This window comes from Vanessa atalanta, chromosome 22, assembly GCF_905147765.1.
Source record: "Vanessa atalanta chromosome 22, ilVanAtal1.2, whole genome shotgun sequence".
Taxonomy (NCBI): Eukaryota; Metazoa; Arthropoda; class Insecta; order Lepidoptera; family Nymphalidae; genus Vanessa; species Vanessa atalanta.
Genome location: NC_061892.1, coordinates 1973697 through 1990648, shown reverse-complemented (window position 1 = coordinate 1990648; position 16952 = coordinate 1973697). Strand labels below are relative to the sequence as shown.

Below are 16952 nucleotides of genomic sequence, written 5' to 3'. Positions count from 1 at the left end.
GTACAATAATAGTTTTGTAAACTAGATGTCCTTAGACGTACCTTTAGCGAGATGCGGCGGCAAAGAAGAAGGCTTAGCTGGTTTGAACTCCACGTGGGCGATGTTGGAGTTCGTCTTGGCGGGCACCGACGGTCGCTCTAAGGACGAGCAGCGCTGCGTGTGGGGACAGTGACAAAATATTAACGTTGTTAGAAAAAGTCTTATCTTAAGGAGACGATTTACAGATTTCTTCGTTTTTAATAAGGCTGGCAGACGCACAACTGGGCACTCCGATGGTAAATGGATCGCATTACCCATAAATACACACACAAACCTCAGAATTCCACAGACATTATATCCCTTGTGATAATGATTTTCATAATTAATCACAGATTTGAGCACCAAATTACTTACCAATGGTAATACCTCCATTGGCTGAATTTACTACCCTAGAAGGGGTTTTTTTTTTTTACAGTTTATAACGGCATCATTACACGAACATAAATAAAATAATTCTTTACAATTGCGCTAGCGATAAAATGAGCGCGTCAAGTTTGTGGTACATGGCTTGGGGAAGACTTGTACATGTTGCGGTAGCATGCGAAAGTTATTCCCGTGTACTAGGGCTCACTAGATGAGTCCCGCATATTCCCTAAACTTCATGTGAAGGAAACGTGTATCGCAGTACTCACGGTGGGCAGCGGCGGGCGCGCCACGGCGAGCTCGAACGTGTGCGCCGACAGCGCCGCGCGCCCGTGCCCGCGCTCGGCGCCTGCAACACGCACACATTACGCTCCGGCCAGCGGACCCGGTGGTCCCGGCCGTTGGCGCCGCACATACCGTTCCTTACATCGCCGATGCACCTCGGGACCGGAGATGTTATGTCCCATGTGCCTCTAGTTACACTGGCTCGCTCACCCTTCGAACCGTAATAGAACAGTACTAAGTATTTCTGTTCGGTGGTAGAATATCTGATGAGTGGGTGGTACACCCACCCAGACGGGCCTGAACGAAGCCCTGGCCCCGAGTGAAATTATTAGCTTGGCTGACTTTCTATACTATTTTCCAAAAGAATATAAACTTTAACTATTGGTCTACCTGATTATAATAAGTAAACTATAATTTCTAATTCGTCACTTACTACCTTTTTAAACCAGATATCAGAAAGAAATGGATGATGACTTAATGGTTAGCCAAACTAGTACAACCCCTAATACTATATATACTACTAGTCCATCTATAATATTATCGCACTAATGAACTTATTATTATTTCATCATAGCTGAGTCATTTATAAAATAATTTAAATCTATAATAATATATGAGTTCAAGAATAAAACATTTAGCATTAATCTGGAGATTACTCTCGTCTAAGTTACTTCTCTACAGAAATTACTTATTTAACAGACATAACATAACAAAGTGAGAGTAGAGTACTAGAATTATTATACACTGAACTTAAAATTGTTAGGATATCATTTTGCAATCCCTTGTACCAAATAAGATTCTTCTTATTAAAATTCTAAAACATAGTATTATCCTTTATGACATTTTACAATAAAAAAAAAATAAAAAAATCGACACTATTTATTATCATACCAACGTGCATTAGTATTCAAACAACACTATTAATTAAAACGAAGTATTATTCTTTATAATTAATATTAAATAATCATCATTTAATAACAACTATATCAAACGCTAATTGAATTAATATTAACGTTAATTATTATTAATATAATGAGACTATTTTAAATATACACGTCATATCGACCTCCGTGGTCGAGTAGTGTGTACACCGGTTTTCATGGGTACGCTACTCCGAGGTCCCGGGTTCGATTCCCGACCGAGTCGACGTAGAAAAAGTTCATTAGTTTTCTATGTTGTCTTGGGTCTGGATGTTTGTGGTACCGTCGTTACTTCTGATTTTCCATAACACAAGTGCTTTACTTACATTGGGATCAGAGTAATGTATGTGATGTTGTCCAATATTTATATATATTTATATCGACAATTATGCACATTGTAATTTTGTTGGATAATAATTTGAAGTTGAACCATTAGTCTTACCCGCTGATATCGTATGCGGTCGACCACCCATTATAGCGGAGGCGGCTCTTTCGAACTGGGCCGTATCTTTTAAATCGGGCCATGTCGCCGAAGCTGAAAATATATACAACACATATAAAAAACACAGTCACACACATGATCATTAAACGAGATGAGGAACCAATATTACTAAGCTAGCTGATATATAAATAATGGCCGAGCTACGATGGTTCAGAGTTGCAATCTATTGTAAATGAGCTTTTTACAATGATTTCTAAACATTTCTTTTTTCAAATAAAATTATAACATTTAATATTTTTGTGTGTGCATTACTTTTAGTCCAAGTGAAGCTGTATTATTCAAATTCTTAAAATATTTCATTGATATTCATTCATTAACTCAATAAAAATATAACCCGATTCAAAATATACTTTATTCAAGTAGGTTTTTACAAGCACTTTTGAATCGTCATCAACAGATTATATTAAGTGAAGCTACCATCGATTCGCAATGCAGATTCTAGCCAGAAGAACCGACAAGAAACGCACTAGTTACTCTTTTTCAACATTTAAAAATACAAAGTCATGTTAGTTAAATACAATTATATATGTATGTCATGTCTCCTGCCTGGAAGTCAACAAGTATTAGCTCCACGCTTTTTTATCATCTATATAATCTTGTATCGAATGATATTGCCCTCTTTACCAATGTCTTTTTGGTTATTTTTACAATAACCAAAATATACTAGACGAGCGGTATATATCAGTTAGTTGTCTAACTTTTCTAATCGCGTATGCTGCGGAGCTGAGTCTTCCTGTCTATTCCTAACAAAAACCGTAGTATCGGCTACATCAGGACGGCCTTCGTTACAAATGTATTCTTTACTTACCAGCGTTAGTCATGCCATCGTTGGTGTCGTCAGTTGTATCCTCGTCCGCTTTAGACGGAGTCACACACTCGCTACTGACGCTCTGATTGTCTGAACCCTGAACAAACAGATACAGGAATGCTAAAAAATACATCAAATTAAATTCTCATGTCTGTTCTTCTATAATGGATACAACGAGAAACTGAGGCTATATTTATCAATTTCATGAAAACTTCGCCAGCCTTTGAATGAGGGGGGGCAGATGACTTTAGTGACGTTAACATAATGTTAACACGTGAAACAAATAATTTGGGACTTAGATAATGTCATATGATAAATTACCAGTATTTTGTATGTAGATATACTAATTCAACATACTCAATCTAAGCCAAATTTCATAAAGATTGGTTCAGACTTACGCTTTTAGTATATTATAAAATATCAAACATACATATATTATATAACTTTTTAACGATACTATTAATTAGAACGATGCATTATTCTTAATAGTTACTATAAAATAATAATATAATATAATATAATATATCACATGGGCTAATTAAATCATCGGAGTTCGGTTTTCCTGTAGCAAATAATATATAGAATTAAATACATATACTATGTAGAAAATTAAATAATATAATTTATAAAGAGTGTCAGATGTATCGCTACATAGTACGAAACAAAGTCGCTTCCCGCTGTCTGTCTGTCCCTGTGTTTTAAATCTTTAAGACTACGCAACGGTTTTTGATGCAATTTATACATATAGATATATATATATATATATATTACATGCATAATATAGTAGGGAAACACTGATAAATTATAGAGGTTTGTAATTTTATGTCGTTAATAACTTTTTTTAGTGCGTACATTGCAAACGCTGATTAAACCCTACGAGATAGATCAAAATAATCCACTACAGTTTTGTACACCTTAAAAAAAACTAGAAAAAAGTCCGCGATGGTATTTGTCTATCTCTTAGGGATAACCCACAATTGCCATTTTATCCTTTACTTTTTACAATAAATGGCTTATTTACGAAGATATTTTAAGCATTCCAGCACTAATCCTTATCCAATTAAGTACCTTAAGTACATTGTGCATTTAATATAGATCAATATGGCGCTTTACAGCATGTAATTTAAATGAATATTTTCGAAGATATTACAGATTTAAAATGCAGGGACATAGCGGTTTATATCGTCAAACACAGCTTCGTCAAAGTTGTATATAAAGCTTTGCACCCGTGCGAAGCCGGGGCAGGTCGCTAGTATATATATAATAGTTAAGCAGACTGGCAAATTAGTCAAATGATTTTTTTTTTTATTTTGTTTGGTACAGTAACAGATAACAGATTAAAACATTTAGATACATGAGATAGTACTTAACATATTTAACAATAAATCTGCTTTCCAATTACAACTGTACACAGCACTTCAGTGTGTAAGAGATGTAAACACAACTAGACGCAATCAACAAAAGGGAAAAAAATAAATAAAAATGACTTAAATTACTACAAAAGGATAAAAAAAAATACTAAAATAAATAAGATCTAACAACTTAATTCCAATTTATACAAAGACAATTTAAAAGAATTAAAGCTGCCTTTAAACAAATCACAATGACATTCCAAATTATTGTATTGCTTACACATTCTGTAAATAGGATTATTCTGTGATGCTTTATTGGTTGTAGGTGGTATGCTAAATAGCTGTGGTCGACGTACTGATTTGTTGGGAATTTTAAAAGATAGGTTTTCCATTATTGGACAGTCCAGACCACCATTAGCTACCTTGTGTAGGATACACAAATCTGTTATAATTCGACGGCCCTTAAGGCTTTTTAAATTATATTTTTGAAGTCTTTCTTCATAAGTGGGTAATTTACGTCGAAGACCCTGTTTGCCACTTAGTATTCTGAGAAATCGCCGCTGGATAGACTCAATGCGATATATATGGATATGGTATATTGGTGACCATATTATAGAGCAATATTCTTGATGGTAAGAATTTATTTTCAGAAAACCCATGGGCCGCTAGACAGATGAGATTATGCAAAAAAAGATCACCCACTAGTCGAAATTCGACCATAACACGTACGACGGGGTACGTAAAGCAGTATCAAATTAAACTTTAAATAAATGACGTCCGTTTACAGGCTCACATACATACAGTACAGACAGTGCGACTGTTCACTTTGCACATCACACTATATTGACGTACTTGTCCCAATATATGGATTGGTTTGAATTGCACAAATGTGCATACTGTTCAAGCTAATAAACAAAATGAAAATCATAGTTCTAGCTCAATGGAAAATACCCTATACATTTAAATCCCGTGCGGCATCATAAACGGTTGTGAGTTGTTTTTTTTTATGCAACTTAGGAGTTTTGATTTTTTCGCAGATTTAAAATAGGTACTGTAGACCTGACTATATCGCTTTAGTTTCAACACGATACCTCGAGGCGTTCCCCAAATAAAGGGCCTTGACAGACAGACAATAACAATAAGGGTTTCGTTCTTTCTTTTTGAGGCACGGAACCGTAAAAATGACTGAAAACAGGGGAAAAAGATACTGAATTGTTTATATAAAAAAAATTAAACCATATTAAGATTTAACTACAATAGCTAAATTATATACGAACCATGTAATGGATGGTGAATTTTTGCACTGTTATCCTTTTTCTCAAAAAGGTTTATTTCTAAGCTTCTATAACCAAATTTCATACGAATCATTCCAGTCATTTGGACGTGATTTGTATCACTCATTAATAATGTCAGTACAATCTTTAGACCTCCACGCAATAGTTAGAAAACGTGAATCTTAATAAAAATAATAATCTTAATAAAAATAAAAATTGCTGTGTTAAAATCTGGCACCAACACCAAACGCCAGTAATAACCGAACTAAATCGTCGTAATGGCCCGTCGTTGTGACGATGAAAACTACATCGTGAGGAAACTTTCATGCGTCGGATGAAAATTTGCCACTTGTGTATAAGCCTAGGTACATACATACAAAACTGACAAAAAAAGTATAAATAATAATAAAAAAAAAACAAAGCAAATATTACATTATCAACGTAGAGTGACGGCCGCTGCAGCGCGTCCTGGGAACGAAACCCAGAGTCCGAGCTGCACACGCTGGCTAGTCGTGCCGACTACAATTACGTGCATATAAAGAAAAAAAAAACAAAATAATAGGTACATAAAAAAAAAACAAAACAAAATGCTTCTTAATTTTGCTTTACAATAAAAATAATTATATATATATTTAAATATACGCGGAAATAAAAAAATAAACTTTATCTTTGGTAACAGTCCATCCGATCATATTGAGATGCTATGGAGATACGGACGCTCTTTTAATTTTAATCCCCTTGTAATTATTTTTATATTTGGTGGTAACTTTTAAAATTGTCCTCGAATTCGTACATTCATATCAAAACAATACCCCGTTATTTTGATCAGTAGCGAAAAAAATGGCCCAAATTAGAATTTACGTTATTTTTATTAATAAATATATTACATATCTCAGTGCTCTGAGACTTAAAATATGCTAGATAAAAATATTTAATTTTAAAGAAGGTATGCACAGAAGATAAGTTCTCATCTTAAGCATTTCATAAATTAAACGAAATTTATAATATAAATTAAAAATCAAGAAAATTAAAAGTTTATAAACAAGTAAATTATATCATACGAAAGACCATACGAATTGAAAATATTTTCATTGTTTTAAGTCGATTAAAAATACAGATCTATTTACAAATTATTTTATTATAGTCCATTCCACGAGTCAAACTCCTAGGGAATAAAATACTCGTACCTCATTGGTCGATACGACGCTACAGATAAACGAAGACGAATCCGATATGTAGACGATCCTTTGACATGATTTGACTAGGGAGCTCGTTACTTGGAATGGACTTTTTATCATATTTTTTCTAAAGTTTAGTATGTGTTTTCGTATTTCACGTACCAGAAAATATAAATTAGAAAATCGATAATTGTTATTGTACATATTACTTGAAATTATACATATATAGGATAACAGATAATGAACTGACCTGCGATAGTCCCCTGAGGGAGTCCGGCGCGGGCGTGGGGGTGACGCCCGACGATGCGCTCGATATGGGCGTCGAACAACTAACTGTTGATCCTGACACGCCTGAAGGAAGAAAAAGATTATATAGATAATGTTTTGTCCGTTGTAGTTAATGTCTCATCGTTTATGGGTGTATTTTCTTGATATTTGCCTCGCCTATACATATCTTGGGGAAACCACCAAAACTTAATACGAAAAGAAAGAATAGATTTTATTGATCAACTTTTAAATCTAAAGCGATTTGCGATTTGTTTTCAAAAATGGAATCAACAATCAATCATCGTATTCCATCTTCTGTTTGTTTTTTTTTTTTTTATTTACAAAATCAAATCACTTGGTTCAATTTAATTCGTTAAATATTTCAATTTTATTCGGGCTTTGAATCCGTCTGAGTACAACTCACTCACTAAACATTTAATTATCCAATTCCAGTTTAAATTAAACGTTGCGCATACGGAATGGTTAATTCGATGGTAAGTCAGTCAGTAACGATAAAAAGAACATGTTATATCTATGGGCGGTGGTGACCTCACCATGCCCTATTTTCCAGTCTGTAGATACTACTTCAGAGTTCATTATATCAATTCTTAACGTCATTCACACGCACGCCTGCGTCCATTAAAGCAACATGTTTTTTTCCTGTTTATTACAAATTTATTATTAGATAATCTCATCAAATGTAATTAACCCCTCTTAAGCGAAGGTCATCTATCGTAATGCTGTGAAGACTTAGAGCTCATTCCATCACGCGGTTCCACTGCGAATTTTTATATTCATACACAGTGTGTATTTTCCTCGAAGTTTTTCTAAACAACCGAGTACGTCTTCGAGTTAAGATTTTCGTCTGCCAATTACTGGAAAGACTCTTAACGCATGGCTATTGTTATAGCTGTCTTGCTCATGCATTCTTATAAACTTACCGTGCTGATCGGAACATTGGCTTGTTAGAGACGAGATGGAGGTAAGCGAGGATTTCCGGCTGCCCAAGCGAGACGACGCTGAGGGAGAGTGGGGGGCGGATCCTCCCTCCGCCCATCCGCTATAGCAAGACTTAATGTCGCATATAACCTGTGGTTAGATAAAATAACATTTTTAACTGATTTAACATTAAATGTATTATTTACACAACTCAATATACTGCCACAATGTACCTACCTATATGAAACTTATAGTAAATAATGATATCATCTATAATAAAGGAATGATAAATGTTTTTTTTTTTATTGCATAACTGTAAAAACAACCAAACGAATACAAATAGTATTTAAGCCGCAGTGCATTTCCGAGAAAGCTTAAATTTAAATATATAGTATTCACCTCGCAGTTTCACCCATTTTAAGACTTGAGGTGAATTCTGAATTTTAGTTTCTTGTTATAATACTGAATCACATGCAAAGTAAAGTGTCTGTTTCAGAAGAAGCTTAGAAGTTTATTCCACAACGATAGTTCAATGAGAATATGTACACATGTGGCAAATTTTCATCCAAGACATGTCACATGCCACCAAGATGTCCGAAAATCCACAACAGCGCGATTTTTAAGACATTTTCTGCCTCGCACAACCACTCTGTGAAACCAGCTTTCGCCCGCGGTTTTTCCGAACCGATACGACTTGGGAACCTTTAAGAAAAGAGCGTACTCTTTCCTGAAAGGCCGGCAACGCACCTGCAAGCCCCCCGGTGTTGCAGATGTCTATGGGCGGTGGTAATCACTTTCCATCAGGTGAGCCTCCTGCTCGTTTGCCACCGCTGACATAAATAAATAAATAAATAAAAAAAAAAACATGCAGGTTTACTTATGATATTTTCTTTCACCGCAGAACAGGAGATGAATTATAAACCTAAACTAATTAATTGTTGCTTTCCCGGGTTTGTGTCCACACTTTTTGGCTGAGTTACAAGTGTTCTAACCATTGAGCCTTCATTCGAGTAGATTTTTACAAACAATTTTGAATCGACATTTTACAGAACTGTATAAAACGAAAGCTAATACCGGTTCGGAATACAGATTCTACCGAGGTCGGTCAGATCAACTGAAAGTCAACAAATTTAAGCTCTGCATTTTTTTTAATCATCTATATAATGTTGTTTTTAATATTATTCCCTATGTATTAATATTTTTTTAACAAACGATTTCAATGTAAGGGACCGCAAATACCGAATGGTTTTGATTTTACGGAGTCGGAAACTTAGTTCGGGAAAAACATAATACATCCTATTTATAAAAATAATACTTTTTATCAGTCCCATTGTTCCCTTAATAACATTCCCACCCCCAACAATAATAATAACCTTATACCTAAGCACTTTTTTTTTTAAATATACAACATTCACGGGCTCACAGTTGCCCGTGCCTTTTTTTACATTTTATTTTTATAAATTGTGGCGTTATTTTATATTTTTACTAAACATCAGCATATACCTAATCACTACTTATTTTGACTTAAACTGGTAAATAATCTGCGCTTTGAAAAACGCCGACATCCTTTAAATATATATTGCTTTAAACTAGGTTAACGTTAAAATTAAAATATGTTTCGTGTTTATGAGTTTTGTGAAACAGTATCTACAGGATGATTTTTATTATCGGAATTGAGAACTATAGTACATATTACGCAATATATAACAATACGTAACGTATCTATAGCGTTACGTATTGTTATGACTATTGCGTAAACAAAATATGATAAAAAATCGATGACGCTTCGTGTATATTGAATAATTTCTAAAGTATTTTCCTCTCTTCGTTTCAATTACAATGATTCAACGTTAAGCCAATGACTTATAACAGCTTTCAATTATTTTACTAAATAAGGTTTGATGCAGGCCTGGCTAGGTACCGACCACTTTACAGATATTCTACTCCTAAACAGCAATACTTCGTATTGTTGGGTGTGATGCAGTGTTACCACACTTAGCGGCCAGGGTTGGTTTCTTTTAATGGTATAGTTTGCCGGACGAGCAAATGGGCCATCTGATGGTAAATCACCACCACCCATAAACAATGGCGCTATAAGAAATATTAACCATTCCTTACATCGCCAATGCGTAACCAACCTTGGAACTAAGATGTTATGTCCGTTGTGCCTGTACTTACACTTGCTCACTCACCCTTCAAACAAAAACACAACAATACTGAGTACTATTATTTTGCGGTAGAATATCTGATGGGTGCCTATCCAGACGGGCTTGCGCAAAGCCCTACCACCAAGTTAATATTTCTTACAGCGCCAAAGTGTATTGGTCGCGACCTCTTACCAGTTTTCCAAACAAAGTTTTTCGAGTCTCAAATCATTTCTTTAAGAGCTGCATTAAACTAAAAATATATCAATCACAAGAGGAAAGACAACAAATATACTAATTACATATCCCATACGATTCGCTAATACCTTTGCTATATCAAACAGAACAAACCCTCTTGAATCACAGATCAATCGCATCACACATCATTCAACTTCAAAACGACTTATCCGCTATTGCAAAATGAATACCATTTATTATTTTAGATCTCGACCAATGATGTCTTATACATTTAACGTCAGTGTTGTTTATAATCTTGATTGATATTATATACGCAAAAATAACTCTGTTTCTCTGTTACTCTTTGATGCCCAAACTACTGAACAGAATTTAATGAAATTTGGTATAAATCAAGCTCGAGCCCCAAGGTAGCACATATACTTTTGTATATCTGACACCTAACGACCAACCCTTAAAATGCAAGCAAAGTCGTGGACGAACTAGTTATATATAAAACATACATTAAAAAGGCCACAAGTGCTTATAACATGATGTTTAACAATGTTAGATCTTCTAAGAGAGCTCACACAAAGATTAAAATGAAATATATTCCACAATTCGAGCCAAAACCAACAAAAGACCACTTAAACGTCTCATGTTTAGAGCCTTAAATCAAGTTCACAAATATTCTGCTGAACAAATTGATAACGCTAGTTAAAGTACCATTAGCGCTTTCTGGTAAAAAAATAAATAAAAAAATACCTGTAAGCTGGCAGCTGGTAGACTCCTCGGTTCGGTTGTTTGTCTCGACAGCTGTTCCGTTCCTTCTTGAAGATGACCGACTTCCGCTAACATTGCTACTTCACTCTCCTGAAAAAAAGTATAAACAAATATATATTTTTTATATAAACTAAAAAATAAAAAACTTACTAAACCAATATACATAAAACTTATATCAGAAAATACAGCGCAGTTTCCCTTTAAATTTCGCTTTAATTTTTTCTAAGCTTCATGACAATTTTCTGAAGAAATTATTATTATAGAAATAAAAAAGTATATTTTAAACAAATTGAATTAAAATAAATCTAAAAAAAATAAGGTCAAGTATAAAGGATTTATTCTTAAACGATCTAAACGACATTTACTATCTGGACCTCTCAGGATATTTTTGTATGATAAGATATTTCTGATCGCAAATAATCTTATTGATAGATACCACTTTTCTGAATTGAAGAACAATGGCAGAATAACTAATCTATCTGGCTTCTAACCGTTCATTTGTCGCGTAATGCATAATCAGCTATCAACGACCAATTAAAGGCAACTCAGTTAAACTCAATTTGATTCAGAAACCGAAGAATAGGCTATATAAAACATACGTACCACCACGGGGTTGAGTAAGGATACGAAGTGACAAAAGCGGCTTCTCTCTTCAATAAGAGCGGCCTTGACCGCCTTCTCTTCCATTTCTTCCAACTGTTGTTTACGCTCTTGGACATCCTGAAGAAATCATTATAAAAGGCGTATTTTATACGAAACAAGATATTATTTATTTTCCTCGACTTACTAGCCGGAAAGATCTGACATCGGGCCTAAAGCAACTTATTACAATCAATTCACTATATGAAAAATAGGTACATAGGGATTTGACGTTCAAGATGGTAGTGTTTTTAATGCGTGACTTCTGTTCCACACATCATAAACTATCTCACCAGCCTGCATGTGTTGTACTGCCATCTACATGAGCTGGCAGTTAGTTGTGAATGATTACTACTATTTACTTATCAAGCAGTAATATATATATAAGAAAAACAGTATATGCCGTTATCATGACAAACTCATTCAAATCAGATCAAGAGTCAATTTCTTAAGAGAGTCAACAGATTAATTATTTATGAACTTACGATTCCTTTTTATAAATACAACATGCTTATTATTTTGAATTTGTAAACCTATTCGATTTCGTAATTATTGTTATATATTTACATTAATATACGAATCAAACTGCATGAACTGTTCCATAATAAATAAACTACGGAAACGAGGAAGAATCATGCATAGAATAATTAACAATCTTAATAAATTACATCGTATATATTTACATAATTTGATTTTCTATGCAATTTTATACGAACAAGCTCAGAGCGCTAATGTATGTTTGTAAATTACACCTTCAATCCACGTATTCCATCAATAACATCACATAAAGGAAAATCGATGTATTGAATATACACAAAATTCGTTTGGGAAAACTATATGAACATCTTGCCGAGGCACTCTCGAAGGTATCACTCACTAATCATAATTCTATTTTACCGATGGCCGAGATGGCCAAGTGGTTAGAACGCGTGCATCTTAAACGATCATTGCGGGTTTAAACCCAGGCAAGCACCACTGAATTTTCATGTGCTTAATTTGTGTTTATAATTCATCTCGTGCTCGGCGGTGAAGGAAAACATCGTGAGGAATGTATTCCACCAACACGCATTGGAGCAGGTTTGTGGAATATGCTCCAAACCTTCTCCTCAAAGGAAGAGGAGGCCTTAGCCCAGCAGTGGAAAATTTACAGGCTGCTAATGTAGTGTATGTAATGATGGTTGTTGCGGCCAATTCAATGGCGAGTAGGCGTGAAACTCTGTTGGTCTTTTTCAATATTATTCAGTTTATGAGTGAATCATTGTGTACAAGTCGAAAGGGATGCCAGTTATCTTTTAACTAGAAGTTATTACGATGAAATTGCCCTTGGAGCAATAAATTCGACGTAGATACATTTAGCCTTGAGCTTGTTCATTTAACTGTCATAAAAATGTCGCAAAAAAAAAAGGTTATTCGTTGAATTAGTTGTTTTAACAATATCAGAATCAGATCAATTCTTTCCTTACCACATATAATTTCTATACAGAATAACCTAATGAGTTCTAAAGGCTGACCCCTACCTGTAGACACACATCAGCTCGACGCTTAACGTCCGGCGTCGCTCTCCTCGCCTTCCTCGCGTGTCTTTGCGCATCGTGCACGCGCCGCCGCAGTTCTGCGCGCGCGCGTTTACACTCGCGAGCATGTTCGCGACTCAGAGCGCCGCCGCCGTTGCAACCGCGGCGCCATTCGTCCGCTCGCTCGGATAGAGGCGTTATTAGACGTTCCATTAATGTACTGAAACGATTGAAATAAGTAATTAAAACTTTGTTCGATATCTTATCATTCAGTTTAAAAAGATTTAAACGCGTTGATTTTATCAGAATCATTTACGATCTGACACATATGTATCCATCAATTGTTACGTCGTGGTACTACTGTCTGAGATTTCAGACTATAAAAAGCACATTTTATAAGTTAACTTACCCGATAAAAGTTTTCATCCTAGATTCTATAGCTCTGTGTCGCAAACATACTCGGGTAAGCGCTGTGCCGATTTCCTTTGTCGCTCCTGAAACAAACAGACAATTTCGTTGATTACCCTGATTTTGTAATAATTTCGAGAAAGTAGATTTGTGGTACGATAGAAACCAGCGCATAGGTCCTATCTATTCTGAAAGTGTAAACTCCTCTTGAGATCTTCTCGACGGTAAACACCAGCGAGACGAACAAAATATTAAAATCAATATAGATTTTTATTCTATATCCACAAATCTGCAATTAATTAACAGCCTATAAATGTCCCACGGCTGGACTAAGATCCCCAGGCCCACTCTTGCTTTCGAGGAGAAGGTTTAGAGCTTTTATTAGCTCCGCGTCTTCTCCTCAAAGGTAGTGGAGTAATTAACCCGGCAGAGGAATGACAACTGTAAATAACAAAAACAGGCAACTGCTGCATACTAAACATCTTCAGCCTTATTTGAACACTTATATTCTTTCTTGTCTTTTGCTATTTCTAAAAAATATTAAAATTCTACTATATTTAAACTTTATTTACATAAGAATTGACATTAAAGCCTTTACTATAAACAAATAAGAATTGAAAATATTTACTGTACAAATCACGATCGCGTGGAATGCTAGAATGCATGATTGCTAGCAATGATAAATCGCAATTCCGATCCCCTGGGCCAAATATACCAGCTCTTCTGTCACCAGTGGATGCAATAAGACTAGGTGTTAAGGTCCTAGAGTTTGATTGTTGTTTATCATAATTATCTTACCATACCTGATGCTTAATGAAGATATGTTTTAATGACTTTAACTCAAACTATAAAAATATATAATCTCTTCTAGATACAGATAAAATATGTTTATTTTAAAACCTTAACAATTACCACATTTTAACTTGACTGTCCAAAAAAGAAGTATAAGGGTTCATATCCTTTCGTGAGTTTCTTTAACCCATCATAAGTTTTGTTTTGTAGGTACACATTTGGTATCATTAGACCCTTGCGTCATCCCGAGTGAACGAGCATTTTTTTTAAATTCAATACGACAGAGATACTTTTTTTTAATTTTATATATGATTCACCGACTTGAATGCATTTATAAAGGAAAATACGACATCGATTGGTGTCATTTTGAATGACAAATTTCTTAGAACCTACTTGACGTCATATTATAGCTAACTGAGTGGACAATAGCTATTTTGTTTATTAAACCACAATTTTTGTACATTCGTCTATTTGATACTAAATTATTTAACCGCAATAATCGATCTATTTATTTACCGTAGTCAAGCTTTGCACAGTACAGCTTTATGAATTACATTTAAAAATTATACTTGGATTCCCTTACGCAAAAACTTAGCAAAAACAACAACTGCACATTAGATACAATGGGGAGCAATTGCGCAAACCCGGGCACGCTATATACGCTCACCATCCGAACCCGAACGGACGGCAATCTGATTCGATCTGAGAAAAACTCAGGCGCAGACCAAAGGTTTTACTTGCTTTTCTAAGGCATGGGGGTTTACACAAATTTTTACGTCCAGGACGCTACTGAGAGAAAAACTCAATACCATTTTACTGACTTGATCCAGGATTTAAACCTTGGATCTCGAAATATACATGCATACATAGCTATAGAAACTTCGATCGTCGGTGCCAGCGACGTCTGTTCATTGTCACTAGTACTGTGCAGATTCCTTTGTATATGACATATATGACATATATTACATTAAGTAATTTGAGGTTTTATTAAAAAAAATTACATTCGATACATTATTCTAGAATCAACATAATCTTTAATCTCTTTTTATAAAGACCTAACTCCTAAGACCTCGCTAAGGCGTTTACAGTTTAAATTAATGAATCTTCAAAAAAATATATAAAAACGACTTCAAAAAACTAAAGTTTTTTCTGTGACGTTACTCTTATTCGTCTCACGCACACTAAGACATCTTGTAAGCACGAAATTTACTTACTACCCTAAAGGACATCGATAATAAACGTGGAGTTTTCGTGAGTAAATAAATCTATACCTGTCCCGGTTGAGCACGGGTAGAATAAGGGTCTACATAAAGGACGACTTGGCAGAGCCTCCACCGACGTAATCACATCACATCATCAAAGTTTCATCACAATTGAATTTTATATGAACGCAGAAGACAAACGTTCAAAAAAATACTAATATATTAAGAAGTAATACTCGTACCTGCGTAAAAAAAAAAAACAATACATGCAAACTAAATTGACCGGTAATGAAACGTGAAGTTTTCGCGTGTCAGTCGGACAGTAACATTAATTATACATATTTGGGTTTGAACAACCTAATGTGACGTATATTTGCAGCACCAAGTTGAATCAATTGACATTTATAATTACCATTTATGATGACCCTGAACATATAAGCGTCGTGATATTTCAATAATATAACGAGAAATTGAACGTCATCGACAGACTTATTCAAGTAATAGACATGGACATGTCTTTATATATAAATAGAGGGATAAATCAGCCACCATTACATACATACATTAACAGCCTGTGTATTTCCCACTGCTGGGAATCTTCCAATTGAGGAGAAGGTTTGGAGCATATTCCACCACGCTGCTCCAATGCGGATTGGTTGATACACATGTGGCAGAATTTCGTTGAAATTAGACACATACAGGTTTCCTCACGATGTTTTCCTTCACCGTCGAGCACGAGATGAATTAAAAGCACAAATTAAGCACATGAAAATTCAGTGGTGCTTGCCTTAGTTTCAACCCGCAATGATCGGTTAAGATGCACGCGTTCTCACCACTGGGCCATCTCGGCTCAGCGGCCACCAGATAGATATATTTTTGTATTTGTATAAACCCGTCTAGGTTTCGGTTTCAAGGGTGAGTGAGCTAGTGCAGTAGAGTACTACACACAGGAAAGCAAAGTAATGGTAAATATTTCTTACATCGATAATATATACGGGCGGCGGTGACCGTTCACTATAAGGTAAGCACATTCGCAGTATAAGCCAAGATAATTCTATCAGACAACGAAAATGAGGAAAAAGGAATAGCTCCTCTAAGCAAACACTAGGGCAATATAATAATAGAGAGTAGTATTAACGCAATAATAACGAACGTCATTGCCAAAACCGATCCCAGAGGACATCAGAGTTAATTCTCTCTTCTTACACCTCAATAATATATTAGATCAAGATAAACAGGAACGCATAAAACGTGATTTTGATTGTGACAATAGCAACACGGACGAGCGCAAATACATTTCAAATAAAAAAAAAAGTAGTAACAAAAACATCTGACGCATGCATTGATTCAGATCAACCCGTTTAAAAAC

At 35.1% G+C, this 16952-nt stretch overlaps 1 protein-coding gene across 3 annotated transcripts in view; it reads right to left on the bottom strand.

The window, feature by feature from the left end:
* LOC125072548 overlaps positions 1–16952 on the bottom strand; it is a 201507-nt gene that overhangs the window by 16154 nt on the left and 168401 nt on the right. For 2 of the 3 annotated variants that reach the window (XM_047683164.1, XM_047683166.1), the window contains exons 4-14: positions 13591–13675; positions 13185–13401; positions 11632–11748; positions 11011–11118; positions 7930–8077; positions 6972–7072; positions 5976–6062; positions 2918–3014; positions 2050–2142; positions 672–751; positions 42–153 (exon numbers count right to left, since the gene is read on the bottom strand). In XM_047683164.1, the coding sequence (XP_047539120.1) occupies positions 42–153; positions 672–751; positions 2050–2142; positions 2918–3014; positions 5976–6062; positions 6972–7072; positions 7930–8077; positions 11011–11118; positions 11632–11748; positions 13185–13401; positions 13591–13675 (1245 nt within the window). The remainder of the gene's footprint in view (positions 1–41; positions 154–671; positions 752–2049; positions 2143–2917; positions 3015–5975; positions 6063–6971; positions 7073–7929; positions 8078–11010; positions 11119–11631; positions 11749–13184; positions 13402–13590; positions 13676–16952) is intronic. The other variant, XM_047683165.1, reaches the window with a different exon arrangement.